At 57.8% G+C, this 25,321-nt stretch overlaps 1 protein-coding gene across 1 annotated transcript in view; it reads right to left on the bottom strand.

Annotated features, from left to right (window-relative positions):
• PIK3R6 (phosphoinositide-3-kinase regulatory subunit 6) overlaps positions 1–25,321 on the bottom strand; it is a 32,847-nt gene that overhangs the window by 1,812 nt on the left and 5,714 nt on the right. Inside the window, exons 4-16 of the mRNA XM_054170630.1 lie at positions 24,356–24,488; positions 21,858–21,927; positions 20,163–20,346; positions 16,779–16,926; positions 14,973–15,059; positions 13,810–14,266; positions 13,024–13,114; positions 11,617–11,739; positions 9,821–9,931; positions 6,057–6,147; positions 4,655–4,725; positions 3,595–3,685; positions 2,582–2,652 (exon numbers count right to left, since the gene is read on the bottom strand). Coding sequence (XP_054026605.1) covers positions 2,582–2,652; positions 3,595–3,685; positions 4,655–4,725; positions 6,057–6,147; positions 9,821–9,931; positions 11,617–11,739; positions 13,024–13,114; positions 13,810–14,266; positions 14,973–15,059; positions 16,779–16,926; positions 20,163–20,346; positions 21,858–21,927; positions 24,356–24,488 — 1,728 coding nt within the window. The remainder of the gene's footprint in view (positions 1–2,581; positions 2,653–3,594; positions 3,686–4,654; positions 4,726–6,056; positions 6,148–9,820; positions 9,932–11,616; positions 11,740–13,023; positions 13,115–13,809; positions 14,267–14,972; positions 15,060–16,778; positions 16,927–20,162; positions 20,347–21,857; positions 21,928–24,355; positions 24,489–25,321) is intronic.

Raw genomic sequence — 25,321 nt, 5'->3', positions numbered from 1 at the left:
GAAGAGTCTCTCTTGACCTTCTGCTGTCACCCATCACAACCTGGTCACACCTGGCAAGGGCAAACATTAGTTTGAAACAGAGGAGGCTGAGGGGAGACCTCCTGGCTGTCTACAGCTACCTGCAAGGAGGTTGTGGAGAGGTTTGGTGCTGGTCTCTTCTCACAGGTAATTGGTGATAGAACAAGAGGGAATGGCCTCAAGCTGCCACTGGGGAGGTTTATAGAATCATAGAATGGTCCAGGCTGGAAGGATGACCTCCAAAGCTCATCCAGCCCAACCCCCCTGCACTCAGCAGGGACATCCCCAACTAAATCAGGCTGCCCAGAGCTCTGTCCAGCCTGACCTTCAATATCTCCAGGGATGGAGCCTCAACCACCTCCCTGGGCAACCTGTGCCAGTGTTCCACCACCCTCATGGTGCAGAGCTGCTTTCTAACATCCAATCTCAATCTGCTCTGCTCTAGTTTGAAGCCATTGGCCCTGGTCCTGTCCCTGCAGGCCTTTGCAAACAGTCTCTCTCCATCCTTCCTGTAGCCCCCTTCAGGTACTGGCAGGCTGCTATTAGGTCTCCTTGGAGCCTTCTCTTCTCCAGGCTGACCACCCCCAGCTCCCTCAGCCTCTGCTCATAGCAGAGCTGCTCCAAGCCCCTGACCATTTCCATGGCCCTCCTCTGGACCCTCTCCATCAGGTCCCTGTTCCTATACTGAGGCTCCAGACCTGCACACAGCACTGCAGGTGAGGTCTCAGCAGAGCAAAGTGGCAGAATCCCCTCTCTGGATCCCTGGCAATGCTGCTTTGGATGCAGCCCAGGTTGTGATTGCTCACACTGTTTACACTGGACAGTAGGAAACATTTTTTCCCAGCAAGAGTGGTCAGGGGTTGGAATGTGCTGCCCAGGCAGGTGGTGGAGTCCCCAAGCCTGGAGGTGTTTCAAGGTGGTTTGGATGTGGTGCTTGGGGCTGTGGTTTAGGGGTGACCCTTGCAGAGTAGGGTTAATGGTTGGACTTGGAGATCCTGAGGGGCTTTTCCAGCCTGAATGTTTCTGTGATGCTGTGATTCCAAGCTGGTGATGGCTGCACAGTTTGCAAGGTTTGGGATGGCTGGTGTAGGGCATGGTCTGCTCTCCAGACCCAAGGTGTACCTTGGTGGGCAGCATGGGCTGCACTGTGTTGGGGGTTTCCAACAGCCAGCTGAAAACAGAGGCAGAAGTGTGCTGGGCAGCTAAAAATACCAGCTGGGAGGCTGGAGGCCTCAGGGCCTAAATGACCAAGCCCCAATGATACTTCATGTCACCCTGACTGCAGTGCCACATTCCCCCAGGGCACTGTGTCCCCTGGGCTCCACTTGAATGCAAAGCAAAGAGGACAGGAGCCCAAGTTTTCAGCCCCAGCTCTTGCACATCCATTTCCTGAGCTCATAGTTACACAGTCCCACAGCATGGCAGGGCTTGGAAGGCACCTCTGGGGATCACAGAGTCCAACCCCCCTGCCAAGGCAGGGACACCTAGAGAAGGCCACACAGGAATGCACCCAGGTGGGGTTGGGATGCCTCCAGAGATGGAGACTCCACCACCTCTCTGGGCAGCCTGCTCCAGGGCTCTGTCACCCCTGAGTTAAAGAAGTTCCTCTTCATGTTTAGCTTCATTGAAGTTCCTGCTTCTTGCTTCTGCTTTGTGGAATACATTTCTCCAGTGGCCTCTGCTCTCCTGAGCTCTTGGGATGTCCAAGACACTGCAGCTGGAGGTGTGGAGCTAATGGAGTTGATGACAGGGATCTGCTGGAGAGGGTCCAAGGGAGGGCCACAAGGATGCTTAGGGGACTGCAGCACTGCCTGGGGAGGAGAGGCTGAGAGCCCTGAGGCTGCTTAGTCTGGAGAGGAGAAGGCTGAGAGGGATCTGATCAATGTCTATCAATAGCTGAGGGCTGGGGGTCAGCAGGGAGGGGCCAGGCTCTGCTCAGCTGCACCCTGGGATAGGCCAAGGAGCAATGGATGGAAGCTGCAGCACAGGAGGTTCCACCTCAACACAAGGGAGAACTTCTTTATCCTAAGTACTGGAGCAGGCTGCCCAGAGAGGTTGTGGAGTCTCCTTCTCTGGAGCCTTTCCAGCCCTGTCTGGATGTGTTCCTGTGGGACCTGTGCTGGATCCAAGGTCCTGCTCTGGCAGAGGGCTTGGGACTCAATGATCTCTTTGGGCCCCTTCCAACCCCTGACATCCTGTGAGCCTGTGATGACAAAACTCCAGACCCTCTCCTGTACCAAACTGGAGCCAAGCTGACTGGGGCTGTGTTTTATTCCTTCACTTTGTCCCTGGGGTCACAGAATCACCCCAGCAGCAGCTCAGTCCTTCAGGGTCTCCCAGGAGAGGATTCCATGCGGTGTTGATGCACTCAGGGATGGCATCTGGAGCCTTGGCTCACAAATGAAGACTTTCCCATGGAAAGGAACTGCAGGAAAGTCTCTGAGCAGGGTGGCCCCAGAGCCTTCTCCTCCTCACAGTGTGTTTCCCCTTTCACTGTTGTCTTATGGGGGTCACCATCCCTTGGCCAACCCCTCCAGGGCCATGAGCACCCAAAGCTACTTACTGAGAAGGATCTTCCTGACAAGTTGTTGATCCTGATGATTTCAGTGATGGTCACATTCAGGCACAGCAGGTCTGCAACAGAAGCAATGTGTTAGCCTTAGACCACAGCATGAGCTCAGCTCAGCTTTGGGTGCCAGATCTGGGTGCAGAACCAGGGGGCTGTGGGGTGTGTAGGACAGCAGGAAAGGAGGACTCCAGCAAGCTGCATGGGCTGAGGGTCGGTGTGGGATCATGCCCAGGGTGGAAACCTCAGAGCTTATGCTAAGGGCAAGGAGAAAGAGGAAGGCTGCAGCATGAGGAAGATGCTGCTGAGCCAGGATCATGGTATGCTGAACCCCATGCTACAGGGAGCCCCAGGCACATCACTCACTACAAAACTACATGCTGGGAGGTGTCCAGAGGAGGACCAGGAGGATGAGCAGAGGGCAGGAGCTGCTCTGCTGTGAGGACAGACTGAGAGAGTTGGGGTTGTGCAGGCTGGAGAGGAGAAGGCTCTGAGGAGACCTAATTGTGGCCTTGCAGGATCTGCAGGGGGCTCCAAGAAAGCTGGGGGGGGACTTTGGAGGGTGTCAGGGAGTGATAGGGCTGGGGGGGATGGAGCAGAACTAGAAATGGAAAGATTCAGCATGGATGTGAGGAAAAAGTTGTTCCCCAGGAGGGTGGTGAGAGCCTGGCACAGGTTGCCCAGGGAGGTGGTGGAAGCCTCCTGCCTGGAGGTGTTTGCAGCCAGGCTGGAGGTGGCTGTGAGCAACCTGCTGCGGTGTGAGGTGTCCCTGGCCATGGCAGGGGGTTGGGACTGGCTGAGCCTTGAGGTCCCTTCCAGCCCTGACAGTTCTGTGATTCTATGACAGAACACAAAGCCACAGACCAGTGCCAGCAAAATGTGCAGGGCACTGCTTCAGCCCCCACAGCCCAAGCACGGCTGCCACGGAGTCCCAGGGCTGGATTTACTCTGCTGATCAGCAGAAAGCTCAGCAAACACTTTTCACATGGCTCCAAGCAGCAAGGACCTACCTTCAGCCTCATCAGCAGGGATGGCTTTCATCAGCAGCCCTGTGGAGCGCAGGGCCAGGGCCAGCTCCTTTGCTCGGTCACTCAGCACAACCTGCAGGAAGGGCTCTGTTAATTCACCCTGGACACAGAGAGGGCAGCACCTGGAGCACAGCCCTGTGAGGAGAGGCTGAGGGAGCTGGGGTTGCTTAGCCTGCAGAAGAGGAGGCTCAGGGGAGACCTTCTTGCTCTCTGCAACTCCCTGAAGGGAGGCTGCAGCCAGGTGGGGGTTGGTCTCTTCTCCCAGGCACCCATCAGCAGAACAAGAGGACACAGTCTCAAGCTGTGCCAGGGGAGGTTTAGGCTGGATATTAGGAAGAAGTTCTTTACAGAGAGAGTGATTTGCCAGTGGGATGTGCTGCCCAGGGAGGTGGTGGAGTCACCATCCCTGGAGATCTTCAAGAAAAGCCTGGATGAGGCACTTAGTGCCATGGTCGAGTTGATTGGACAGGGCTGGGTGATAGGCTGGACTGGATGATCTTGGAGGTCTCCTCCAACCTGGTTGATTCTATGATTCTATTCTATGATTCTAAGAGGAGGCTCAGGGGAGACCTTATTGCTGTCTACAACTACCTGAAAGGAGGTTATAGCCAGGTGGGGGTTGGGCTCTTCTCCCAGGCAAGCAGCACCAGAACAAGAGGACACAGTCTCAAGCTGTGCCAGGGGAATTTTAGACTGGATGTTAGGAAGAAGTTCTTCATAGAGAGAGAGATTGGCCACTGGGATGTGCTGCCCAGGGAGGTGGTGGAGTCCCCATCCCTGGAGGTGTTTAGGAAGAGCCTGGCTGAGGCCCTTGGTGCCATGGTTGAGTTGATCAGATGGTGTTGGGTGAGAGGTTGGGCTCAATGATCTCTGAGCTCTTTTCCAACCTGGTTAATTCTATTCTATTCCAAGAGGCTTTTGGAGTTCACCACAACAATTCTGACCTCTGGAGTGCAATCCCAGAGGTGGGTCAGAGATCTGTGGCCTGCTGGGGGTCCCTCTGAGCAGAGACACTCTGGGCTGTTGAGGGCCCCACACTTACCTTCCTGTATGTTACTGTGAGATCTATGCCAGGGCCATCCAGGGCTGTTTTCTTCTTGGTCAGGCTTAACTCTGCAAGGAGGGAACCAGGCAGGATTGAGGTTTCACCCATCCAACCTGTCTGTGGTCAACAGAGAGGGGTCCTCCCATGGGGGTGAGCCACCCCAGCCATCATCCAGCAGTCATGGTTTGTCACACTGGCTCTTCTCTCCTTGCCTACAGGGGCTGAGGCTCTGTGCACTCAACAGGTCCACCAAGGTGGACTCACTCGAGGGTCTGTGCCCAGCTACAATGGCAAACAGCCTTTGGATTGGACCCTGGGGGGGCACTGATGGCAGGGCTGGATGTGACCTGTCACAGCCCAGCCTTCAAGCTGAAGTTTCTAACAGGAGCTGAGCTTGTGGTGAGAGCCTGGCACAGGGTGCCCAGGGAGGTGGTGGAAGCCTCCTGCCTGGAGGTGTTTGCAGCCAGGCTGGAGGTGGCTGTGAGCAACCTGCTGTGGTGTGAGGTGTCCCTGGCCATGGCAGGGGGTTGGAACTGGCTGAGCCTTGAGGTCCCTTCCAATCCTAACAATGCTGTGATTCCAAGAGGGGAAACATCTGGGAAAGGGGATGGTTCTAAAGCCCAGCTTGTTTCCTTGACACAAAGATGGAGCTGGTCCAACTGCAGAGGGTCCTGGAGCCACCCAAAGCTGTCATCTACAGAACCTGGTCGAGACCTTGGGCCAGGCACCACAAGGTCTTACATTCAGCCTCATGTCATGCACTGAAGGTGGAGGTGGAGATGTTAAGGGAAGCCCCCTGCTCACCAGGGAAGAAGAGATATTGATGGGCAGGAAGTTTTGCTGCTCTCAGAGGGCTGGTGCACCTCTCCTATGGGGCCAGGCTGAGAGAGTTGGGTTTTTCAGCCTGCAGAAGAGAAGGCTCCAGGGAGACCTTAAAGCAGCCTTCCTGTATCTGAAGTGGTCCACAAGAAAGCCAGAAAGGGACATTTCACAAGGGCTTGTAGTGGTGGGGCCAGAGGGAATGGATTGAAGCTTGAGGAGGGGAGATCTAGACTGGAGAAGAGGAAGAAAATCTTTGCAGTGAGGGTGGGGAGAGCCTGGCACAGGCTGCCCAGGGAGGTTGCGGCTGTCCCCTGCCTGGAGGTGTTCAGGGCCAGGCTGGATGAGGCCTTGAGCAGCCTGGGCTGGTGGGAGGTGTCCCTGCCTGTGGCAGGGGGCTTGGACCTGGCTGATCTTGAAGGTCCCTTCCAACCCAACCCATTCTGTGACTCCATGAATCTACACTGCCTCATGGCATGGCCGTGGCTGCTGCAGGCTGGGTGGGACCTGGGGCTGGCAGGACCCCCAGGGTGGCAGCTGTGGCTGCAGGGCTCGGGGGGGGTCTCACACACACACACACCTCTGGGGGAGGCGCTGTCCTGAGCCTGGCTGCGCAGCTCCGTGAGGAACACATCCTCGGCTGGCTCCTGGGCTGGGGCGTTGAAGAACAGCTGAAAGAGAGCAAAACCTCTAGGAACAGCTCCCCTGCCCTCACCCCGAGCTGTCACCCTGCCCTTGTGGCTTCACAGGGCTCCCTGGAGCACCCAGGCGTGAGACGATCCAAAGGGACCTCCAGCCTCGGCCCGGCGGCCGGGGCGCTAGGGGGTGCGGGCAGCTGCCTGCGCTCCGCTCTCCGAAGCCAAGGTCCTGCCGGGAGGCTGCTGGAGCTGTCGCAGAGCCACGGCCGGGGGCCCCTGCCGCTGGGTGTCACTGCACACCCGCAGACCAGGCTGCTCCCGGCTCCCCCAGCCCCACTGCGGAGGCTGGCTTAGCTTCCAGCCACCCAATTCCTGATGCAGCCAAAAGCAACTGGCAGACAAACGAATCACTTTGTGTTCTGGGCTTGCTTCGAGCACAACGCAAAGATAAAGCCCTGGAGAACCTCTCCTGGCCACTTCCAGCCCTCCATCCATGTAGGACCTGATTCTCACTTCCAGGAACAGCCCTGGAGAACCTCTCCTGGCCACTTCCAGCCCTCCATCCAGCTGGGACTTGACTCTCACTGCCAGGAAAAGCCCTGGAGAACCTCTCCTGGCCACTTCCAGCCCTCCATCCAGCTGGGACCTGATTCTCACTTCCAGGAAAAGCCCTGGAGAACCTCTCCTGGCCACTTCCAGCCCTCCACCCAGCTAGGACTTGACTCTGACTTCCAGGAAAAGCCCTGGAGAACCTCTCCTGGCCACTTCCAGCCCTCCATCCAGCTGGGACCTGATTCTCACTTCCAGGAAAAGCCCTGGAGAACCTCTCCTGGCCACTTCCAGCCCTCCACCCAGCTAGGACTTGACTCTGACTTCCAGGAAAAGCCCTGGAGAACCTCTCCTGGCCACTTCCAGCCCTCCATCCAGCTGGGACTTGACTCTCACTGCCAGGAACAGCCCTGGAGAACCTCTCCTGGCCACTTCCAGCCCTCCACCCAGCTAGGACTTGACTCTGACTTCCAGGAAAAGCCCTGGAGAACCTCTCCTGGCCACTTCCAGCCCTCCACCCAGCTAGGACTTGACTCTGACTTCCAGGAAAAGCCCTGGAGAACCTCTCCTGGCCACTTCCAGCCCTCCATCCAGCTGGGACTTGACTCTGACTTCCAGGAAAAGCCCTGGAGAACCTCTCCTGGCCACTTCCAGCCCTCCATCCAGCTGGAACTTGACTCTGACTTCCAGGAAAAGCCCTGGAGAACCTCTCCTGGCCTCTTCCAGCCCTCCATCCAGCTGGGACTTGACTCTGACTTCCAGGAAAAGCCCTGGAGAACCTCTCCTGGCCTCTTCCAGCCCTCCATCCAGCTGGAACTTGATTCTGACTTCCAGGAAAAGCCCTGGAGAACCTCTCCTAGCCACTTCCAGCCCTCCATCCAGCTAGGACCTGATACTTACTTCCAGGAAAAGCCCTGGAGAACCTCTCCTGGCCACTTCCAGCCCTCCATCCAGCTGGGACTTGACTCTCACTGCCAGGAAAAGCCCTGGAGAACCTCTCCTGGCCACTTCCAGCCCTCCATCCAGCTAGGACTTGACTCTGACTTCCAGGAACAGCCCTGGAGAACCTCTCCTGGCCACTTCCAGCCCTCCATCCAGCTGGGACTTGACTCTCACTGCCAGGAAAAGCCCTGGAGAACCTCTCCTGGCCACTTCCAGCCCTCCATCCAGCTGGCACTTGATCCTCACTTCCAGGAAAACTCCCTGCACCCCAAGAGGAGCATCACAGTATTAAGCAGAAAGGCCAAACAGGCTCAGTGTTGCCAGGCCAAGCAGCAGCACAGCCTGCCTGGCAGCAGGGTGGGTTAGCTGCCTCTCTCTGAACCCCAAATCTGGAGTCAGTTCCTCTTTCCCCTCCTTGAGTCACTCACTCTCTCTCATTTGATTTTTAACTGGGAGAAGAAAGGAGTGACATAAAAATCCATCAATCCCCCCCCCCAAATCCTCAGGCACACCAGCTGAGGCCCAGCTGCCCTGTGTGTCCCCAGGCTGTGTGTCTTCAGATCTCACTGCTCTCCATAGCTCCCTGACAGGAGCCAGGTGGGGGTTGGGCTCCTCTCCCTAGTCTCAGGTGATAGAAGGAGAGGAAATGGCCTGGAATTGTGCCAGGGGAGGGTTAGGTTGGAGATGAGGAATAAAACCTCTTTGCTGCAGGAGTGGTCAGGGATTGGCAGAGGCTGCCCAGGGAGGTGGTGGAGTCCCCAGCCCTGGAGGGGTTCAAGGAAAGTGTGGCCACAGCAGCTGGGGAGGTGGTTGGGTTGGCCATGGTGGTGCTGGGCTGGTGGTTGGACTGGATGGCCTCAGAGAGCTTTTCCAACCGAAGTAACTCTGTGCTTCCAAGATCCTATGTCTTGCTGCTGTTCTAGCAGGATTACCAAAGCTTTTCTGGCTCTTTGCAGCTTGTCCATGCAGTGGCTGCTCCCCTGCTGCAGCCACATGGGCTGTGGGCAGGTTGGAGGCAGCTGTGTTCAGCAGTGCCACCCTGAGCTTTGAAGGGGGGAACCTGAGAGAAGAAGAGCAGATGGGGGTGGTGGTGTTACAGGACCAGCTCCTTGCTGTCACACCAAATGCCAGGTCTCACTCTGACAGCATTTCCCAGCAGGGCTGGCAGGAAATCACTCAGAGGCTGTTTCAGGAAGCCCTGCAAAGCCCCTGCAAGGTGCAGGAAGGTTTTGGCAAGGCCACTCAGAAAACTCCTCTTTGCTCACAGCACTGAAAGCAGCAGGAGGTGCCAGAGCTCCTGAGCAGCCCCACATCCAGCAGAGCAGGAAATCTGTGTCCTTGCTAATGTCCAGGCTCACTTTGCTGTCCTGTGTGATCCTGAAATAGCCCTTCCAGCCCCACTGCCACCAGCTGTGCTACAGGGAGTCACTGGGGCTGGGAGGAGAGCCACTGAGGAGCACAGAGATGCAGGCTCAGATCTGCTGAAAGCCCCCAAACCCCCTTGACTTGGAACAGCTCTGCCTGCAGTGGGGCAGCAGTGTGCCCAGGGGGCCAAGAAGACCAATGGCATCCTGGCCTGCAGCAGGAACAGTGTGGGCAGCAGGACAAGAGGTTATTCTTCCCCTGTGCTCAGCACTGGTTAGGCCACACCTTGAGTCCTGTGTCCAGTTCTGGGCTCCTCAGCTTAGGAAAGATGTTGAGCTGCTGGAAGGTGTCCAGAGAAGGGCAACAAAGCTGGGGAGGGGTCTGCAGCACAGCCCTGGGAGGAGAGGCTGAGGGAGCTGGGGTTGCTTAGCCTGCAGAAGAGGAGGCTCAGGGGAGACCTTCTTGCTCTCTGCAACTCCCTGAAGGGAGGTTGTAGCCAGGTGGGGGTTGGTGTCTCCTCCCAGACAAGCAGCACCAGAACAAGAGGACACAGTCTCAAGCTGTGCCAGGGGAGGTTTAGGCTGGAGGTGAGGAAGTTCTTCCCAGTGAGAGAGATTGGCCATTGGGATGTGCTGCCCAGGGAGGTGCTGGGGCTGGCATCCCTGGAGGTGTTTGAGCAAAGCCTGGAGGAGGCACTCAGTGCCATGGTCCGGTCGATTGGATAGGGTTGGGTGGTTGGTTGGACTCGATGATGTTGGAGGTCTCTTCCAGGCTGGCTGATCCTGTGCTTCTGTGGGGGTCTGCATGCCCTGGCAGGGCCATGTGAAGGCACAGGGGATGTGTCACCTACCTTCACAGCATAGACCTGGAAGCAGACAGGCTGGGTGCCCATGCGAGCGTAGTAAGCGATGACGTCGGTGAGGAACAGATCAGTCACAAGATGTTTGCTTGGAGAGGAAGGCTGGGGGGGGAGGGGAGGAGGGGCAAATCACATCTTGGATCAGCCACAGCCACTTCTCAAGAACACTGCCACCAACCCTCCCACCTTCCTAGGTAAAGAATGAGCCAGGAGCTGAACAGAGGTTGGAGCCAGGTGGGGGTTGGTCTCTTCTCCCTAGTCTCAGGTGGTAGAAGGGGACTCAGGTTGTACCAGGGGAGGGTTAGGTTGGAGAGGAGGAAAAATCTCTTTGCTGCAAGAGTGGACAGGGATTGGCAGAGGCTGCCCAGGGAGGTGGTGGAGTCCCTATCTCTGGAGGTGTTCAAAGAACCCTGTGGCCATTGCACTTGGGGCCATGGTTCAGTGGCCATGGTGGGGTTGGGTTGGACTGGGTGATCTCCAAGCTCAGTGATTCTGTGATTCTATGTTACTTGCTCAGGGCAAAAAACCCCTCCTGGTGATGTTCTCCCACTGACTGTCAAAGCTTTCCCAGCTCTTTCCAAGCCACATGCCAGTAGGTTCATGCCTGAAGGGCCACGGTGCTGCTGGGTGGCAGGTTGGACTCAATGACCTTTGGGGTCTCTGCCAACCAAAAGGATGATTCTCTGCCATCCTGCCCCAGCTCTGCAGCACACCCAAGCAGCTCTGCCACAACCAAAGGCAAGGGGAGAAGCAAAGGCTTGTGCCCAGCCCCCAGCCTGTTCTGGAGGCTGTGCCCAGCCAGCAGAGCTGGGGGGCTGTGGGTAAGTGACTCATTTCCATGTGCTGTCTCGAAATCTGCCTGTTCCTGTCCCTTGGTCAAAAACCCCCTCACAGCTAGTGGCTCCTGTGGGCTGGGGCAGTGTGAACCACATGAGCCTTCCTGGCTGCCAGGGCCTGGGGGGAGCTTTTCAACATCACAGTGTCACAGAATGGTTTGGGTCGGAAGGGACCTCAGGGGTCGTTTACTCCAACCCCTTAGCCGTGGCCAGGGACACCTCCCAGCTAGGCTTGGCTGCCCCAGGCCTCAGCCAGCCTGGCCTTCAACACCTCCAAGGAGAGGGCATCCACAGCCTCCCTGGGCAACCTGTGCCAGTGTCTCAACACTGAAGAACTTCTTCCTCAGCCCAGTCCAACTCTGCTCTCCCTCAGCTTCAAACCATTGCCCCTTGGCCTGTCACTGGGCCACCCTTATGAAAAGTCCCTCTGCAGCCTTCCTGTAGGATCCCTGCAGCTCTTGGAAGGCAGCTCAAAGGTCCCCCTGAAGTCTTCTGAATAACCCCAGCTAGCCCCAGCAGAGCAGGGGTACAGCAGCCCTTTGTGGCCTCCTCTGGCCTCACTCCAGCAGCTCTGTGTCCTTTTGCTGTGGACACCAGAACAGGAGGCAGGATTGGAGGTGAGGTCTCAGCAGAGCAGAGTCCAGGGGCAGAATCCCCTCTCCTGCCCTGCTGCCCACACTGCTCTGGCTGCAGCCCAGCACACAGCTGCCTGCTGGGCTGCAGGAGGGCACTGCTGGCTCCTGGGGAGCTGCTCAGCAACCAACACCCCCAAGCCTCCTTCTTCAGGGCTACTCCAAACCCACTCTGCACCTGGCCTGGATGTGTGCATTTGTACCTTAGGCTCTGTCTGGGGCATGAAGGAGCCCAGCAGGGCAAGAGCTTGTCCTCTGCTACAGCAGATGGGTTTGGGAAATGGGTCAGGCTGGCAAGGTGGGAAGGTTTCCCTCTTACCATGGTGGCCAGCTTGGGAATCATGTGGCACAGAGTGTTGATGTTGCTCTCATACCACGGGTCAGCTCTGCCCAGGTAAGTGGCCACCTCACAGAGCTCCTCCTGGCCTGTGGCAGGCTGCTCCTGTTGGGAGGAAAACACAGCTCAGCATGGTCATGGCTCAATAGCAGGAGGCAAAGAGGAGGCAGAAGGAGCTGGGGCACAAATGCCATGTGAGCAGCTGCCCTATGCCTCCCCCTGGCAACACCTTTCTGGCAGCACTCATCTAACAGGTGCTCAAGAATGAAAATCAGATGAAGAATGGAAAGAAGAATGTCATCCCAGAATCCCAGCATGCTGGAGGGTGGAAGAGACCCCTGGGGAGCATCCAGTCCAAGCCCACTGCTCAAGCAGGGCACCCACATCAGCTTGCCCAGGAGCACAGTGCCCAGCTGGGCTTGGAAGCTCTCCACACAAGGAGACTCCACAACCTCTCTGGGCAGCCTGCTCCAGGCCTCCACACCCAAAAACATTTCTCCTCCTCCTCAGATGGAACCTCCTGGCTTCCACTCTGTGCCCATCTTACCTTGTTCTATCCCTGGGCACCACAGACAAGAGCCTGGCCCCAGCCCCCCAGAAAGGCTCCTTTTCACAGTGACACAGCTGTCAGGACTCTCAGCCAGCTCTGGGCCAGCTGCAGATGTCCTGAGGACTGCAGCTGCTTGTTTGTCAGAGTCCTGAGGCTGTCAGGGGGGGTGAGATGAGCACAAGATAAAGACTGAGGCAGTGACTTGCAGAACTAAAGTTGGGGCCATGATCAAGCAGGCAAAGCCGTCAGTGAGGGCTGAGTGCTGCCTGCTCTGTGCCTCTAGGAAGTGTGAAAAGCATCAACCCTTGGCTAAAGCTCCCCAGATGCTCCTGTAGCTGGAGCCCAGAGCAAAACTTGCTGCTGGCTGCGGTCAGGGTGCTTGGAGCAACCTCAGTGTCTCTGGATCTGACAGATTTCATGGATTCATTGAATGATTGGGTTGGGAGGGACCTTCAAGATCAGCCAGTTCCAACCCCCTGCCGTGGGCAGGGACACCTCCCACCAGCCCAGGCTGCTCCAGGCCTCATCCAGCCTGGCCTTGGACACCTCCAAGGAGAGGGCATCCACAGCCTCCTTGGGCAGCCTGTGCCAGTGTCCCTCCCAGCCTCACTCTAAAGAACTTCTTCCTAATCTCCTGCCTAAATTTGCCCTCCTCAAGCTTTCAATTCCCACAGGCAGCCTGCAACCTGAGCCTCCCCACCCTGTCCTGGCTCCCATCCTCCCTGTTCTAGGAACAGGGCATTGAGGGATGTGAATTCCTGGAAAGCCCTCCTGCTCTTCCTCCAAAACACCCCTCAGCTGCTGGCAGCAGCACCCAGAGGGGCCCAGCCCAGTCTCACCGAGGTGCTTGGCTGCTCTGCCACGACTGGGATGTAGTAGAACTGCAGGTTCAGCCTGGGAGTCAGGAAAGCTCTGCGTGTCTCTCGCTTCCTTCAGATGGGAAAAGAAAGAGCTGAGTCACAGGGGGAAGTCTTGCCCAGGGCTGGCAGTGCCAGCAGCCTGCAGCTCCTCTGCAGCAGGAGCACAGGTCCTCCTCACCCTCCTCCTTTGCCCAGTGTGAGGGGATGCCTCCCTCCATCAAGCAGAGAGAGATGAATTGGGTAAGGGGTGAGCACAGAATCCCAGAATGCCAGGTTGGAAGGCACCCCAAGAGCCCTCTGGTCCAACCTGCAGGCAAGCTCTTGGCTGGGACTGGTTTTCCTCTTTGCACCAGCCCTGCTCCCCAGGCTGCTGCCTGCACTGCAGCCCAGCCCCAGCCCAGGCTGCTCTGCTGGCCCAGGTGGAGCAGCTGGGAAGCTCCACCCGGACAACAGCTTCGCTTCAGGGCTTTTTCCTTCTGGTAGGAACGATCTCTCGCCTCAGCTCTTGTTCACCGACCCCATCCCATGGGCAGAAGGGCAAAGCTCAGCCTGGGCACCCCTCGGGCCGGCAGAAGCCAACCCTCCCCTGCAGCCAGTCAAGTCAGAGGCATTTGGGTGCAGAACTGGGCCCCGGCTCGCCCCGGGGGCCGGGGTGGGGATGGGCTCCCATCTGGGCTGCTGCACCAGGCTGCAGAGCAAAGCCCCCACTCCCTGCCGCCCTCCCCCCGGCGCCCAGAGCCCAAGAGGCTGCGGCCACCAAGCTACCTCAGGGAGCGGTAGGCTCGGGCCAGGCGCCCCAGGACGCGGTCGTCCCCCAGCAGCAGGATGCGGGCAGTGCGCAGCCTCTGCGGCAGGGCTGCCGGCCCCGGGGCGGGGGCAGCTCTCCTCTGCGGCTTGCCCGGGGGCTTCAGCCCGGCCCCGTGGCAGCCGGCCTGCAGGAAGGCCACGCTCTCCAGGGGAGAGGGCTTCTTTCTCATGCCCCCCTTCCTGTGCAGCCGGGAGTGCTCCGGCTCCGCGCCGCAGGGCGGCAGCGACTCCTCGGCCGGCAGGGGCAGGTCCCGCTCGATGCCGCTGTCGGTGGAGAGCACGGAGAAGCGAGGCTGCGGGCAGCACTCGCAGCCACAGAGGATGTCCTGCATCGCGAAGGTGTCCAGCTCCTGGCTGAGGCGCTCGGGCTCGCAGCTCTGTGCCGCCGGGCGGATGAACAGCACCAGCTCCTTCCCTGCAGGGAGAGAGAGGGCGGCCGGAGAAAGGCAGCCAGAGCCAGGCTGAGCCCCGGCCCTGCTGCAGCTCCCCTCTGTTATGCAGACCCCAGGGCCCGCAGCCCCAGCAGCAGGCCTGAGAGGAGTCAGCTCCCCAGTCCCATTCCCCATTACAGCTTGAAGAGAGCTTCACTGCCCCTGAAATCAGCTCCTTTGGGCAAATCCTGCTGCAGCCTGCCCCACACAGCCCTCTCCTTCACCTCCCCACTGGTGCCCAGAGACAGGACCAGGGGTCATGGGCATAAACCTGAAGAGCAGAAGTTCCATCCAGACAGGAGGAGGAACTTCTTTGCTTTAAGGTGGCAGAGCCCTGGAGCAGGCTGCCCAGGGAGGCAGAGCAGTGTCCATCTCCAGAGACTTTCAAAACCCACCTGGATGTGTTCCTGTGCCACCTGCTCCAGGTGACCCTGCCGCGACAGGGGGTTGGACTCCATGATCTCCAGAGGTCCCTTCCAACCCCTACCACTCTGTGGATCTGGAATCCCCAGGTCTGAGCCCAAGCCCCCACAAGAAGGAAGCTGCTGCAGTCAGTAGGAGCCTCCTTGACCTTGGCCCTTGGGTGATGTCAAACTCACAGCTCAAGAACCAGGGCTCAGTGGCAAGTTTTGCACAGGCTCCTCAACACAGGAACCATCCCCACTCCCCACAGCCCCCCTGGGCACTCACAGAGCTGCTCCTCTTCTGTCCAGAGGTGAAAGCTGATGTTGGGGTTGGGCAGAGGGGTGCCCTGCAGCCCTCCCAGGGGAGCATTGCCTGCAGGAACAAGGAAGCTTCAACACTCTCAGTTTTCACAGAGGTGATTCTGCTCTGTGAGACCACACCTGCAGCACTGCATTCAGCTCTGGAACCCACAACCAGAGGGAGGAGATGGAACTGCTGGAGAGGGTCCAGAGGAGGCAACAAAGATGATCAGAGGGATGGCAAACCTCTGCTATGAGGACAGGCTGGGAGAGTTGGGGCTGTTCAGCCTGGAGAAGGCTCCAGGGAGACCTTAGAGCAGCCTTCCAGTACCTGAAGGAGCTCCAGGAGAGCTGGGGAGGGACTTTGGACAAGGGCTGGGAGGGACAGGGTGAGGGACAATGGCTTTGAGCTGGGAGAGGGCTGACTGAGACTGGAGATGAAGAAATTCTTCAGAGTGAGGGATGGTGAGACACTGGCACAGGTTGCCAGGGAGGTTGTGGACTCCTCATCACTGGAAGTGTTTGAGACCAGGCTGGATGAGGCCTTGAGCAACCTGGGCTGGTGGGAGGTGTCCCTGGCCATGGCAGGGGAAGTGGAACTGGATGATCTTCAAGGCCCCTTCCAACTCAAGCTTTTCTGTGGTTCTGTGACCACACAGCAGCAGTTTTCCTGCACAGATGCCCAAGCCCTCCCTGGTGCTGTGCTGAGAGAGCCCTGCTGAGCTCCAGGCGCTCTGCCACCCTGGCTGCCTTCTGGCCAGATGTGAGGATGGAATCTCAGAGCTCTGCTGTCACACACTGAGCCACAAGAAGGTTCCTACCCCATTAGGGGAAGGCAGAAATGAAGATGAGGAACCTCAGGTATGGGCAAGTGAAGAACTTTGCCACAGACAGCAGAGAGATTACAGAGCAAATGGAACTCTTCTAGCACTGAACCTCCACCACCCATGGGAGGATCTCCCTTGGTGATCTCAGCTGAGATGCAAGGCAGCCCTCTGCCCCCACCATTGCTGGCTCTTTTTAACCCCTCCTGCTCTTTGAGAAGCACAGAGACAATCTGATAGCTCTCTGCCACCAAAAGGATGTGGTCCCATTCCTCTGCCCTGCACTACTCTCAGTTCTTCTTGCCCCAGGACAGTCTCCAGCTCTTTCAGGAGATGGGGTTGGGCTGTAGGGACCTCCCTCCAGGAGCTGCCATGAAGAGACAACCATGATCCCCATTTCCCTCTGGTCTACCTCAGAGCTGTGTGAGGAGCTGGGATGGATGGAGGTGTTTGGTACAGTCAGTGCAGCCCTAGTGACACCATCCTGGGACAGAGAGCTGAGAGGGGTGGAAGGAGGTGGTGGAAGGAGACCACTGTCCAGCAGAGCAGTGCAAGGAGGTTTCAGGGAGTGGTGCACAGCCCAAGCCATGGCAGGAGGTGTCTTAGACCAGCAGAGCACTCGAGAGTCTATTCAGCCTCTCCTACTTGACATCTGTGGTCCCCATTACAAACACTGGAGGTCTGTGGGCCTCAGGGCAGCTGAATTAGCAGCAGAGATTGCCACAGGCCCTTTTCTCAGGGGACAAATCTGCCTTCCACTGCCAGGGGCAGGCTGGCATCCTGGACAAGAGGCCACTGCAAGGAGCCCAGCTGCAAGGACCTGATCCTGGTGCTGGGTGCTGCTGGAGTGGAGGCAGACGGGAGGTGGGGATGGGAGGACAGCTGTGGGAGGGCAATGGTGAGGACACAGCAGAGAGAGGTAGGGGGCTGCCAGCTTGTGCAGCTCCCTCAGCCCCCCAGGAGCTCACCTGCCTGCAGAGAGCTGAGGACAGCCTGGTGAATCTTCTCCAGCCTGGCTGCATGCTGGCTGCGGGCTGCGCTGGCCTCGTGTCCTGCAGACTCGACTGCTGCCACCACTTGCTGGAACCAGTGCTCCACCTCGCTCAGGGACAGGGCCTGCGGTGAGGAGCAGCCATGAACACCAGCAGATGTGGAAAGAGGACATGCTCCACGGGCAGGGTTGTGGAAGGGGGCAGAAAGAGAGCAAATGAGGCCTGCAGCAGGGGCCACAAACGCTCTCCTGTCCCTAGGGCAGCTGGGAGGAGAGCTGTTGGCTCTGCTGTCTCTCCCACATCCTTTTCTGGCAGGTTTGCAGCAGGTGGATGCTGTGCTGCCAGCTGCTGCAAGCTTGAGGAGCTGCTTGAGCTCCTGCAGCGGAGCTGGCACCTCAAGTGATCCTCAGGGGATGGAGACAGCAGACACACAGAGGAGTCCTTGGAGTGGGAAGCACTGAGAGCCCCTGCCAAGACACCTTGCTGACCCAAACTTTGGTCTTACTGTGGTCTCACAGCTCCTTGCAGGAGGTTTTGGAGAAAACCAGTTGAAACATGGTCTTAGAAGTCCCTTCCAACCCAAACCATTCTGAGATGCTTTTGCAGTGTCCTGGGTTTTTTTTTTTGCAGGGCCCAATGTTGCTGTGCAGAGCTGAAGGCTCAGCATGAAGATTGAGAGCCTCTGGCTCCTGCTCCAGCAGCTTCTCTGCATGTGAAGGGTTCTTTAACTTAACACCAGCTCTGCTCCTGGCCCAGCCTTGCAAGTAGCTCTGGGGCTGTTGGGGATGGAGACCAGCAGCAAGGAGATGTCTCCAGGTGCCAGAAAAGCTTCCCTTGCACCAAAGTGCCAGAGCAGGACCATCAGAAGTCCCCCAGGGATCAGTGCTGGGCCCCATCATCATTAACATCTTCATTGATGATCTGGATGAGGGCAGTGAGTCAGTCATCAGCAAGTTTGCAGATGACACCAAGCTGGGAGCAGATGTTGGGCAGTTAGAGGCCAGAAGGGCTCTGCAGAGGGACCTCAACCGACTGGACAGATGGGCAGAGGCCAACAGGATGGCATTCAACAAGTCCAAGTGCCAGGGGCTGCACTTTGGCCACAGCAACCCCAGGCAGAGCTCCAGGCTGGGGTCAGAGTGGCTGAGAGCTGCCAAACAGAGAGGGAACTGGGGGTGCTGATTGACAGCAGCTGAACAGGAGCCAGCAGTGTGCCCAGAGGGCCAAGAAGGCCAAGGGCATCCTGGCCTGCATCAGGAACAGTGTGGCCAGCAGGAGCAGGGAGGTCATTGTGCCCTGTGCTCAGCACTGGTTAGGCCACAGCTTGAGTCCTGTGTCCAGTTCTGGGCCCCTCAGTTTAGGAAGGACATTGAGAGACTTGAAGGTGTCCAGAGAAGGGCAACGAGGCTGGGGAGGGGTCTGGAGCACAGCCCTGTGAGGAGAGGCTGAGGGAGCTGGGGTTGCTTAGCCTGGAGAAGAGGAGGCTCAGGGGAGACCTCATTGCCCTCTACAACTCCCTGAAGGGAGGTTGTAGCCAGGAGGGAGTTGGTCTCTTCTCCCAGGCAGCCAGCACCAGAACAAGAGGACACAGTCTCAAGCTGTGCCAGGGGAGGCATAGACTCGAGGTGAGAAGAAAGTTCTTCACTGAGGATGTGCTGCCCAGGGAGATGGTGGAGTCCCCATCCCTGGAGGTGTTCAAGAGGGGATTGGATGTGGCACTTGGTGCCATGGGCTAGTCATGAGGTCTGTGGTGACAGCTTGGACTCGATGATCCTCGAGGTCTCTTCCAACCTTGGTGATACTGTGATGCTGTGAAGTGCTGCTGGTTACCTGCTGCAGCCACTGCTCTGTGCAACTTCACAAAAGCTTCTTCAGCCTTGGATGTCTTTGTGTTGATAAGCCTCACAAACTGGGAGGGATCACACAATGACAGGGCTTGGAAGGAACCTCTGGAGATCACTGAGTCCAGCCCCCTCCTGCCAAAGCTGTGTGCAGCCTCCCACCCCCCGTGGCTGCCTTGATGGGGTTGTGGCAGCTCTTGGGTGTGGAGGATTTGGAGCCTGACCAAGCAAACCCTGGCCTTGTAGACCTTGCCTGGGTGCCATCCCTGCTGCTCCTCATCCATGTGTGTGAATCCTGCTCACTCAGGGCTCCTGACTGAGGTTGGCAGGCCTGGAGCAAACAGCTGGTTTCCAACCAAAGCCAACTAGGTCCCCAAAGGGCTGCTCAGTCACAGACTCCTTAAGGCTGGGGGAAGTTTAGGCTGGAGGTGAGGAGAAAGCTCTTCCCAGTGAGAGTTGTTAGCCACTGGGATGTGCTGCCCAGGGAGGTGGTGGAGTCCCCATCCCTGGAGCTGTTCAAGAGGGGCTTGGATGTGGCTCTTGGAGCCATGGTTTAGTAGTCAGGAAGTGTTGGGTGAGAGGTTGGACTTGATGATCTCTGAGGTTTTTTCCAACCTTATTGATTCTATGAGTCTATGAAATGACCTCCAAGGTCATCAGGTCATCATGCCTGCATGTTACCCAGTGCAGGCTGCTCCCAGCTGGATGTGGTCTGAATGCTGCTGGGTCTCTAATCCTGTAGGGAGCTCAGATGCTGTGAAGGAAAGACTTTTGCTGGTACAGAGCTCACCTCGAGCCTGGGGAGGGCATGGCCCCAAGCTCTCCAGCCTCAGCATCTCTTGCAGCCACTGCTCTGAGGGCAGCTGCTGGCTGCAGGCAGAGTGCAGGACTCCTTAGCTGGCCAATTCCTTTGCTGCCTAGAGCAAAGCAATCACTCTCCAGGTGTGCCAAGGACAACAGCCTCACCTTGGCACCCTTGGGGTGGAACATGCTGCAGAAGCCACCTCCTTGACATGCTGGCACCTCTCACTGGGAAGAGATTTCAGCTGAGATATGTGGTTGGGTTTTACTGATAGCAAAGAGAATAGGAACAGCCACTCTGAGCAATAGGTACTGGGGTTAGGGACCTTGGGACTGAGCTTAGGAATGGCTTTGAGGGGTTAGGGCTGCAAGGGACTTCTGCTTCTGTTAGTTAGCTTCTTCTGGCCAGGGCTGTGGTGCCAGGGCTGTGGTGCAGGGATGCTGCTAGGGATATGCTTAGGACTTCTGTTAGCTGCTTCACCTGTTAAGGGCTTCTGGGACTTCTGGACACTCTGAGACTCTGTGATGCTGGGGATTCTACAATGCTGCAGTAAAGACTTCTGGGAGGCCTTCTGAGCTTCTCTGCTCCCTGCATGTCTGGAATCTCATCGCTCTATGGCAGCAGGGCTCCTGCCTGCCTTTGTCACCCGACGGCTCCTCGTTGCAAGGGTTCTGCAACCACATTCAGCTCCCCTGGGCCAGGGAGGGTGATAGTTACCTGCAGACTTGCCTTCAGGCCACTGCTGTCACAGCCTTCCCCCAGGGCTGCCTCCATGGCATGGATGATGACATAGCACATGCAGGCCCGGGGGCTCTGGGCCACCTGAGCTGCCTCCGTGTCGGTGAGCAGAGCGTTGCAGATGGCCTCAGAGAGCAGCTCAGGATCAGCAAAGATGAAAATCCTGTGTGGGACAGGAAGGGTGAGAAAAGAGGGAGGTGAGATGAGGAATCCTCATTACTGGCACCAGGGGTGGCACAAGGAGCTTGTGTCTGCAGTATCCTGTGCAGAGGAAGGGAAAGAAAGACATCAGGGTGCTGGAGCAGACCCAGAGAAGGGCAATGAAGCTGGGAAAGGGCTGGGGCAGAGGTCTTGAGAGGAGAAGCTGAGGGAGCTGGGGTTGTTCAGCCTGGAGAAAAGGAGGTTGAGGAGAGACCACCTGGCTCTCTGCAACTCCCTGGAAGGACATTGGAGCCAGGTGGGGCTTGGACTCTTCTCTCTAGGAACAAGTGATAGGATGAGATATAATGGCCTCAAGTTGCCCCAAGGGAGGTTTAGGCTGGACAGGAGAAACACTTTTTTCTCCCCAGAGGGTTGTCAAGGCCTGGAGGTTGTGAAGTTCCCACACCTGGAGTGGTTTCAAAGCTGTGTAGATGTGGTGCTGAGGGACTTGGTTTAGGAGCAGGCTTGACAGTGTTGGGTTAAATGTTAGACTCAATGACCTCAAAGGGCTCTTCCAGCCCAAAGTATTCTGTGATTCTATGATTGCTGCTGATATCCCCCTTCTCTGCCCTGCCTCCCCACCAAGGGAAGCTCCCTGCCTCCCAGCATCAAAGAAACCAGCTGACACACAGGGGAGGAAAATGCTCCTCCTAATGCAGAGCTCATTTGAGCCAGGTGCTGAATTCCAGCAGTTTGTGTCCCCCATACCCACACAGAATCACAGAACTGTCAGGGTTGGAAGGGACCTCAAGGCTCAGCCAGTCCCAACCCCCTGTCATGGGCAGGGACACCTCACACCACAGCAAGTTGCTCACAGCCACCTCCAGCCTGGCTGCAAACACCCAGGAGGCTTCCACCACCTCCCTGGGCAGCCTGTGCCAGGCTCTCACCACCCTCCTGGGGAACAACTTCTTCCTCACATCCACTCTGAATCTCCCCATTTCTAGTTTTGCTCCATCCCCCCCAGTCCTATCCCTCCCTGACACCCTCAAAAGTCCCTCCCCAGCTTTCTTGGAGCCCTCTTCAGATACTGGAAGGCCGCAATTAAGTCTCCTGGGAGCCTTCTCCTCTCCAGCCTGCACAGCCCCAACTCCCTCAGTCTGTGCTCAGAGCAGAGCAGCTCCAGCCCTCTGCTCATCCTCATGGCCCTTCTCTGGACACCTTCCAGCCCCTCCAGATCCTTCCTGGCACAGAGGCTCCAGAACTGGCCCCAGAGCTCCAGCTGTGGTCTCAGCAGAGTGGAGCAGAGGGGCAGAATCCCCTCCCTGGCCCTGCTGGCCACACTTCTCCTGCTGCAGCCCAGGCTCTGCTTGGCTCTCTGGGCTGCAGGTGCTCACTGCTGGCTCATACTGCAGTCTGCTTCATCCTCAAATTGTCTGCTCCATCTGGCATCAATTGAGAGCACAGGGAAGGGAGACATTGCACTGGGAGACAACAAAAGCAGTCAAAGGCATTCAGAGAGGTGCTACTCACTTCTCCTGGTAGGGGTATGGGTCGCTTTTGAGGCTTTGTTCAGCAATGACCATTCTCTGGTACAAGGTACCTGGCAAAGGCAAGAGGACAAAGACAGAGTGGGTCAGAGCATGAGAACTCATGCCACAGCTCACTGGAGTTGCTCCTTCTTGTGGAGGTTGATGGTAGGTCTGCCAAGTCAGCAAGCAGCTGTTGCTGGAGAGATGATGAAAAGAGCCAAGAATGGAGCCCAGGGTTAAATATAGGCAAGGCCAAAAATAGGCCATGCTACATAAAAAGAACCTCCTCTCTATTCAGGGATGATTTCCTGTGTTTCCCTTCCTTTGTTTAGAGGATTAGGAGCTTGAGAGCAGCATCAGAAGCAGGAGGAAGAGCCTTGCTGCCGGCCTCTCTCCCCAGGTCCACAGCAGGAGTGGCCTTTGGGTGGATGTGAAAAGCAGAGCACGTCTCTGAACCAGGAGAGGTGGGTTTTGTCCTCACCCAGTTAAGGCTGGGAAAGATACCTCTGCCCTGCATTGCTCAGCTACAATCCCAGAGCCCCAGCATGGTGGGGGGTGGAAGGGACCTCTGGAGATCATCCAGTCCACCCCCCCTGCTCCAGCAGGGCACCCACGGCAGCTTGTGCCTGGATCATCGTCATGCTGAGGTGGTGAGCAGTGTGTGTGGTGATGACAGATCCTCTCTGCCCACCCTGGTGTCCTGGGCTAGCCCTGCCCCCTTCCCTGGCACTGGCTGGGTGTAGGGGGTGCCTGAAGCTGGCCCATCAGGGCTGAAGTGCTGTCGCTGTGCTTCCCAATGAGCCTCCTGCGGTGCAATCAGGAGGAGAAAATGCAACAAGAGGCTGGAGACAGAGGGCAGAGAGGGCTCCCCCCCCAGCTACAGCCCTCGGGAAAAGAAGCCTTGATTTGGGGAAACAAAATCAGTGGAATTGATACCAAGCCACCACCAATTTACCAACTGAAGCAGAGCAGGACAGAGCTCAGCACAGCTGGATCTAAAACTCAAGCTTTCCCCTCAGCCCCTCCATTCTCCCCAGGACCAGCTCTGCTCTCCCCTTCCCCCCCGGGGTGGAACAGAGGGGCAGGCAAAGGACGTCAGTCCCAAGCCATTCCGTGTCGTCTCTGCTGCTCCCTCCTCCTCACACTCCTCGGCTGCAGCAGCGCTGCCGTCCCTGCCCCAGGAGCCAGCGCTGCCCCCACTGCTCCTCCCAGCTGCAGTCCCTGCCGCGGGCTGCAGAGCTCTCGGCCGTGGAGGCTCCGGCAGCGCTGTCCTCTCAGGGGTGCTGACTGGCTCTGCCCTGGCCAGGGGCAGCTCCGCTCTGGAGGGCAGGAAGCTTCTGGAAGCTTCTTCCCTGAGCCATGCCACAGCCCCAGGCTCCCTCCCCAGCCCTGCCACACTCGAGCCCAACACATCCACTCAAGCCCAACCCAACACATCCACTCAAGCCCAACCCAACACATCCTCTCGAGCCCAACCCAACACATCCACTCAAGCCCAACCCAACACATCCACTCAAGCCCAGCACATCCACTCAAGCCCAACCCAACACATCCACTCAAGCCCAGCACATCCACTCAAGCCCAGCACATCCACTCAAGCCCAACCCAACACATCCACTCAAGCCCAACCCAACACATCCACTCAAGCCCAGCACATCCACTCAAGCCCAACCCAACACATCCACTCAAGCCCAGCACATCCACTCAAGCCCAACCCAACACATCCACTCAAGACCAGCACATCCTCTCAAGCCCAACCCAACACATCCACTCAAGCCCAGCACATCCTCTCAAGCCCAACCCAACACATGCACTCAAGCCCAACACACCCACTCAAGACCAGCACAACCTCTCAAGCCCAGCACATCCACTCAAGCCCAACCCAACACATCCACTCAAGCCCAACCCAACACATCCACTCAAGCCCAACCCAACACACCCACTCAAGCCCAACACACCCACTCAAGACCAGCACATCCTCTCAAGCCCAACCCAGCACATCCACTCAAACCCAACACATCCACTCAAGCCCAGCACATCCACTCAAGCCCAACCCAACACCTCCACACAAGCCCAGCACATCCACTCAAGCCCAGCACATCCACTCAAGCCCAGCACATCCACTCAAGCCCAACACATCCACTCCACAGCTCCTTTAGCATTGCTGAGCATTGCTCAGCTGCCCTCTGGGGCTGCTCTTCTGCAGGCTCTCAGCCCCAGGGCTCTCAGCCTTTGCTGCTCCCAGAGCTGCTCCAGGCCCCTCAGCAGCTTTGCAGCCTCCCCTGGACTCTCTCCAGCAGTCCCCTGCCTCTCCTGAACTGGGGAACCCAGAACCCCCAAACACTTGGCCAGCTCCCTGCAGCAATCCCTGCCACTGCTCCCTGCAGCAGGCAAAGACCATGCCAGGGATGGAAGTCCCTCAAGCCCCCCCTGCCATGGCCTGAAGGACCCAAGCCATGCACCATGCCATGCACAGGCAGTGTGCAGCAACCTCCATACCTGGTGCTGCTCTTTCCGTCTTCAGCCTGGCAGCATAATCCAAACCAATGGTGCAGAAGGGCTTGGGCAGGGTGAGCAGCTTCTTACAGAAGTCATAGACCCTGCCACAGAGCTCATCTGAGATGCAGGGAGCCTGCAGAGAGAGAGGGGCACATCAGGAGGTGCTGCAGGCAGGGACCACTGATGGTGCTACCCCTACCTACCACAGAGAGAGCAGAGGATCACCCCAAACCCACCAGGGCTTCAAACACAAGAGCACAGCATGGCTTGGGTGGGAAGGGACCAGTCCAACCCCCTGCAGTCAGCAGGGACATCCCCAACCACAGCAGGTTGCTCACAGCCCCAACCAACCTGCCCAGCAATGCTTCCAGACAGGGGGCAGCTCCCAGCTCTCTGGGCAGCCTCAGAGTCAAACATTTCTTCCTTCTCTCCAGTCTCAATCTCCCTCTTTGAGTTCCAAGCCATCCCCCCTTGTCCTGTCACCACAGGCCCTGCTCAGAACTCTGTCCCCAGCTTTCTGCTCAGCCCTTGAAGCACTGCAAGGCCACCAGAAGGTCTCCCTGGAGCCTTCTCCTCTCCAGGCTGCCCAAGGGCCAACTCTCTCAGCCTGGCCTCACAGCAGAGGGCTTCCAGCCCTGCCAGCATTGCTGTGGCCTCCTCTGGCCCTGCTCCAACAGCTCCCTGGCTGTGCTGAGGGCTCCAGAGCTGCCCCAGCACTGCAGGGGAGGTGTGAGCAGAGCCCAGCAGAGGGGCAGAATCCCCTCCCTGCCCCTGCTGCCCACACTGCTGGGGATCAGCCCAGGACAGGCTGGGGCTGGGCTGGCAGCACTCAGTGCCAGCTCACCTCCATCTCTGCACCCCCCAGCACCCCAAGTCCTTCTCCTCAGGGCTGCTCTCCAGCCCTCCCTCCCCAGCCTGGACTCATTCAGGGCACTGCCCTCACCCAGGTGCAGAATCAGGATCTGA

The sequence above is a fragment of the Dryobates pubescens genome, chromosome 20, assembly GCF_014839835.1.
Source record: "Dryobates pubescens isolate bDryPub1 chromosome 20, bDryPub1.pri, whole genome shotgun sequence".
NCBI lineage: Eukaryota > Metazoa > Chordata > Aves > Piciformes > Picidae > Dryobates > Dryobates pubescens.
The sequence above is the reverse complement of the archived record's forward strand: the minus strand, read 5'-3'. Positions and strand labels throughout refer to the sequence as shown.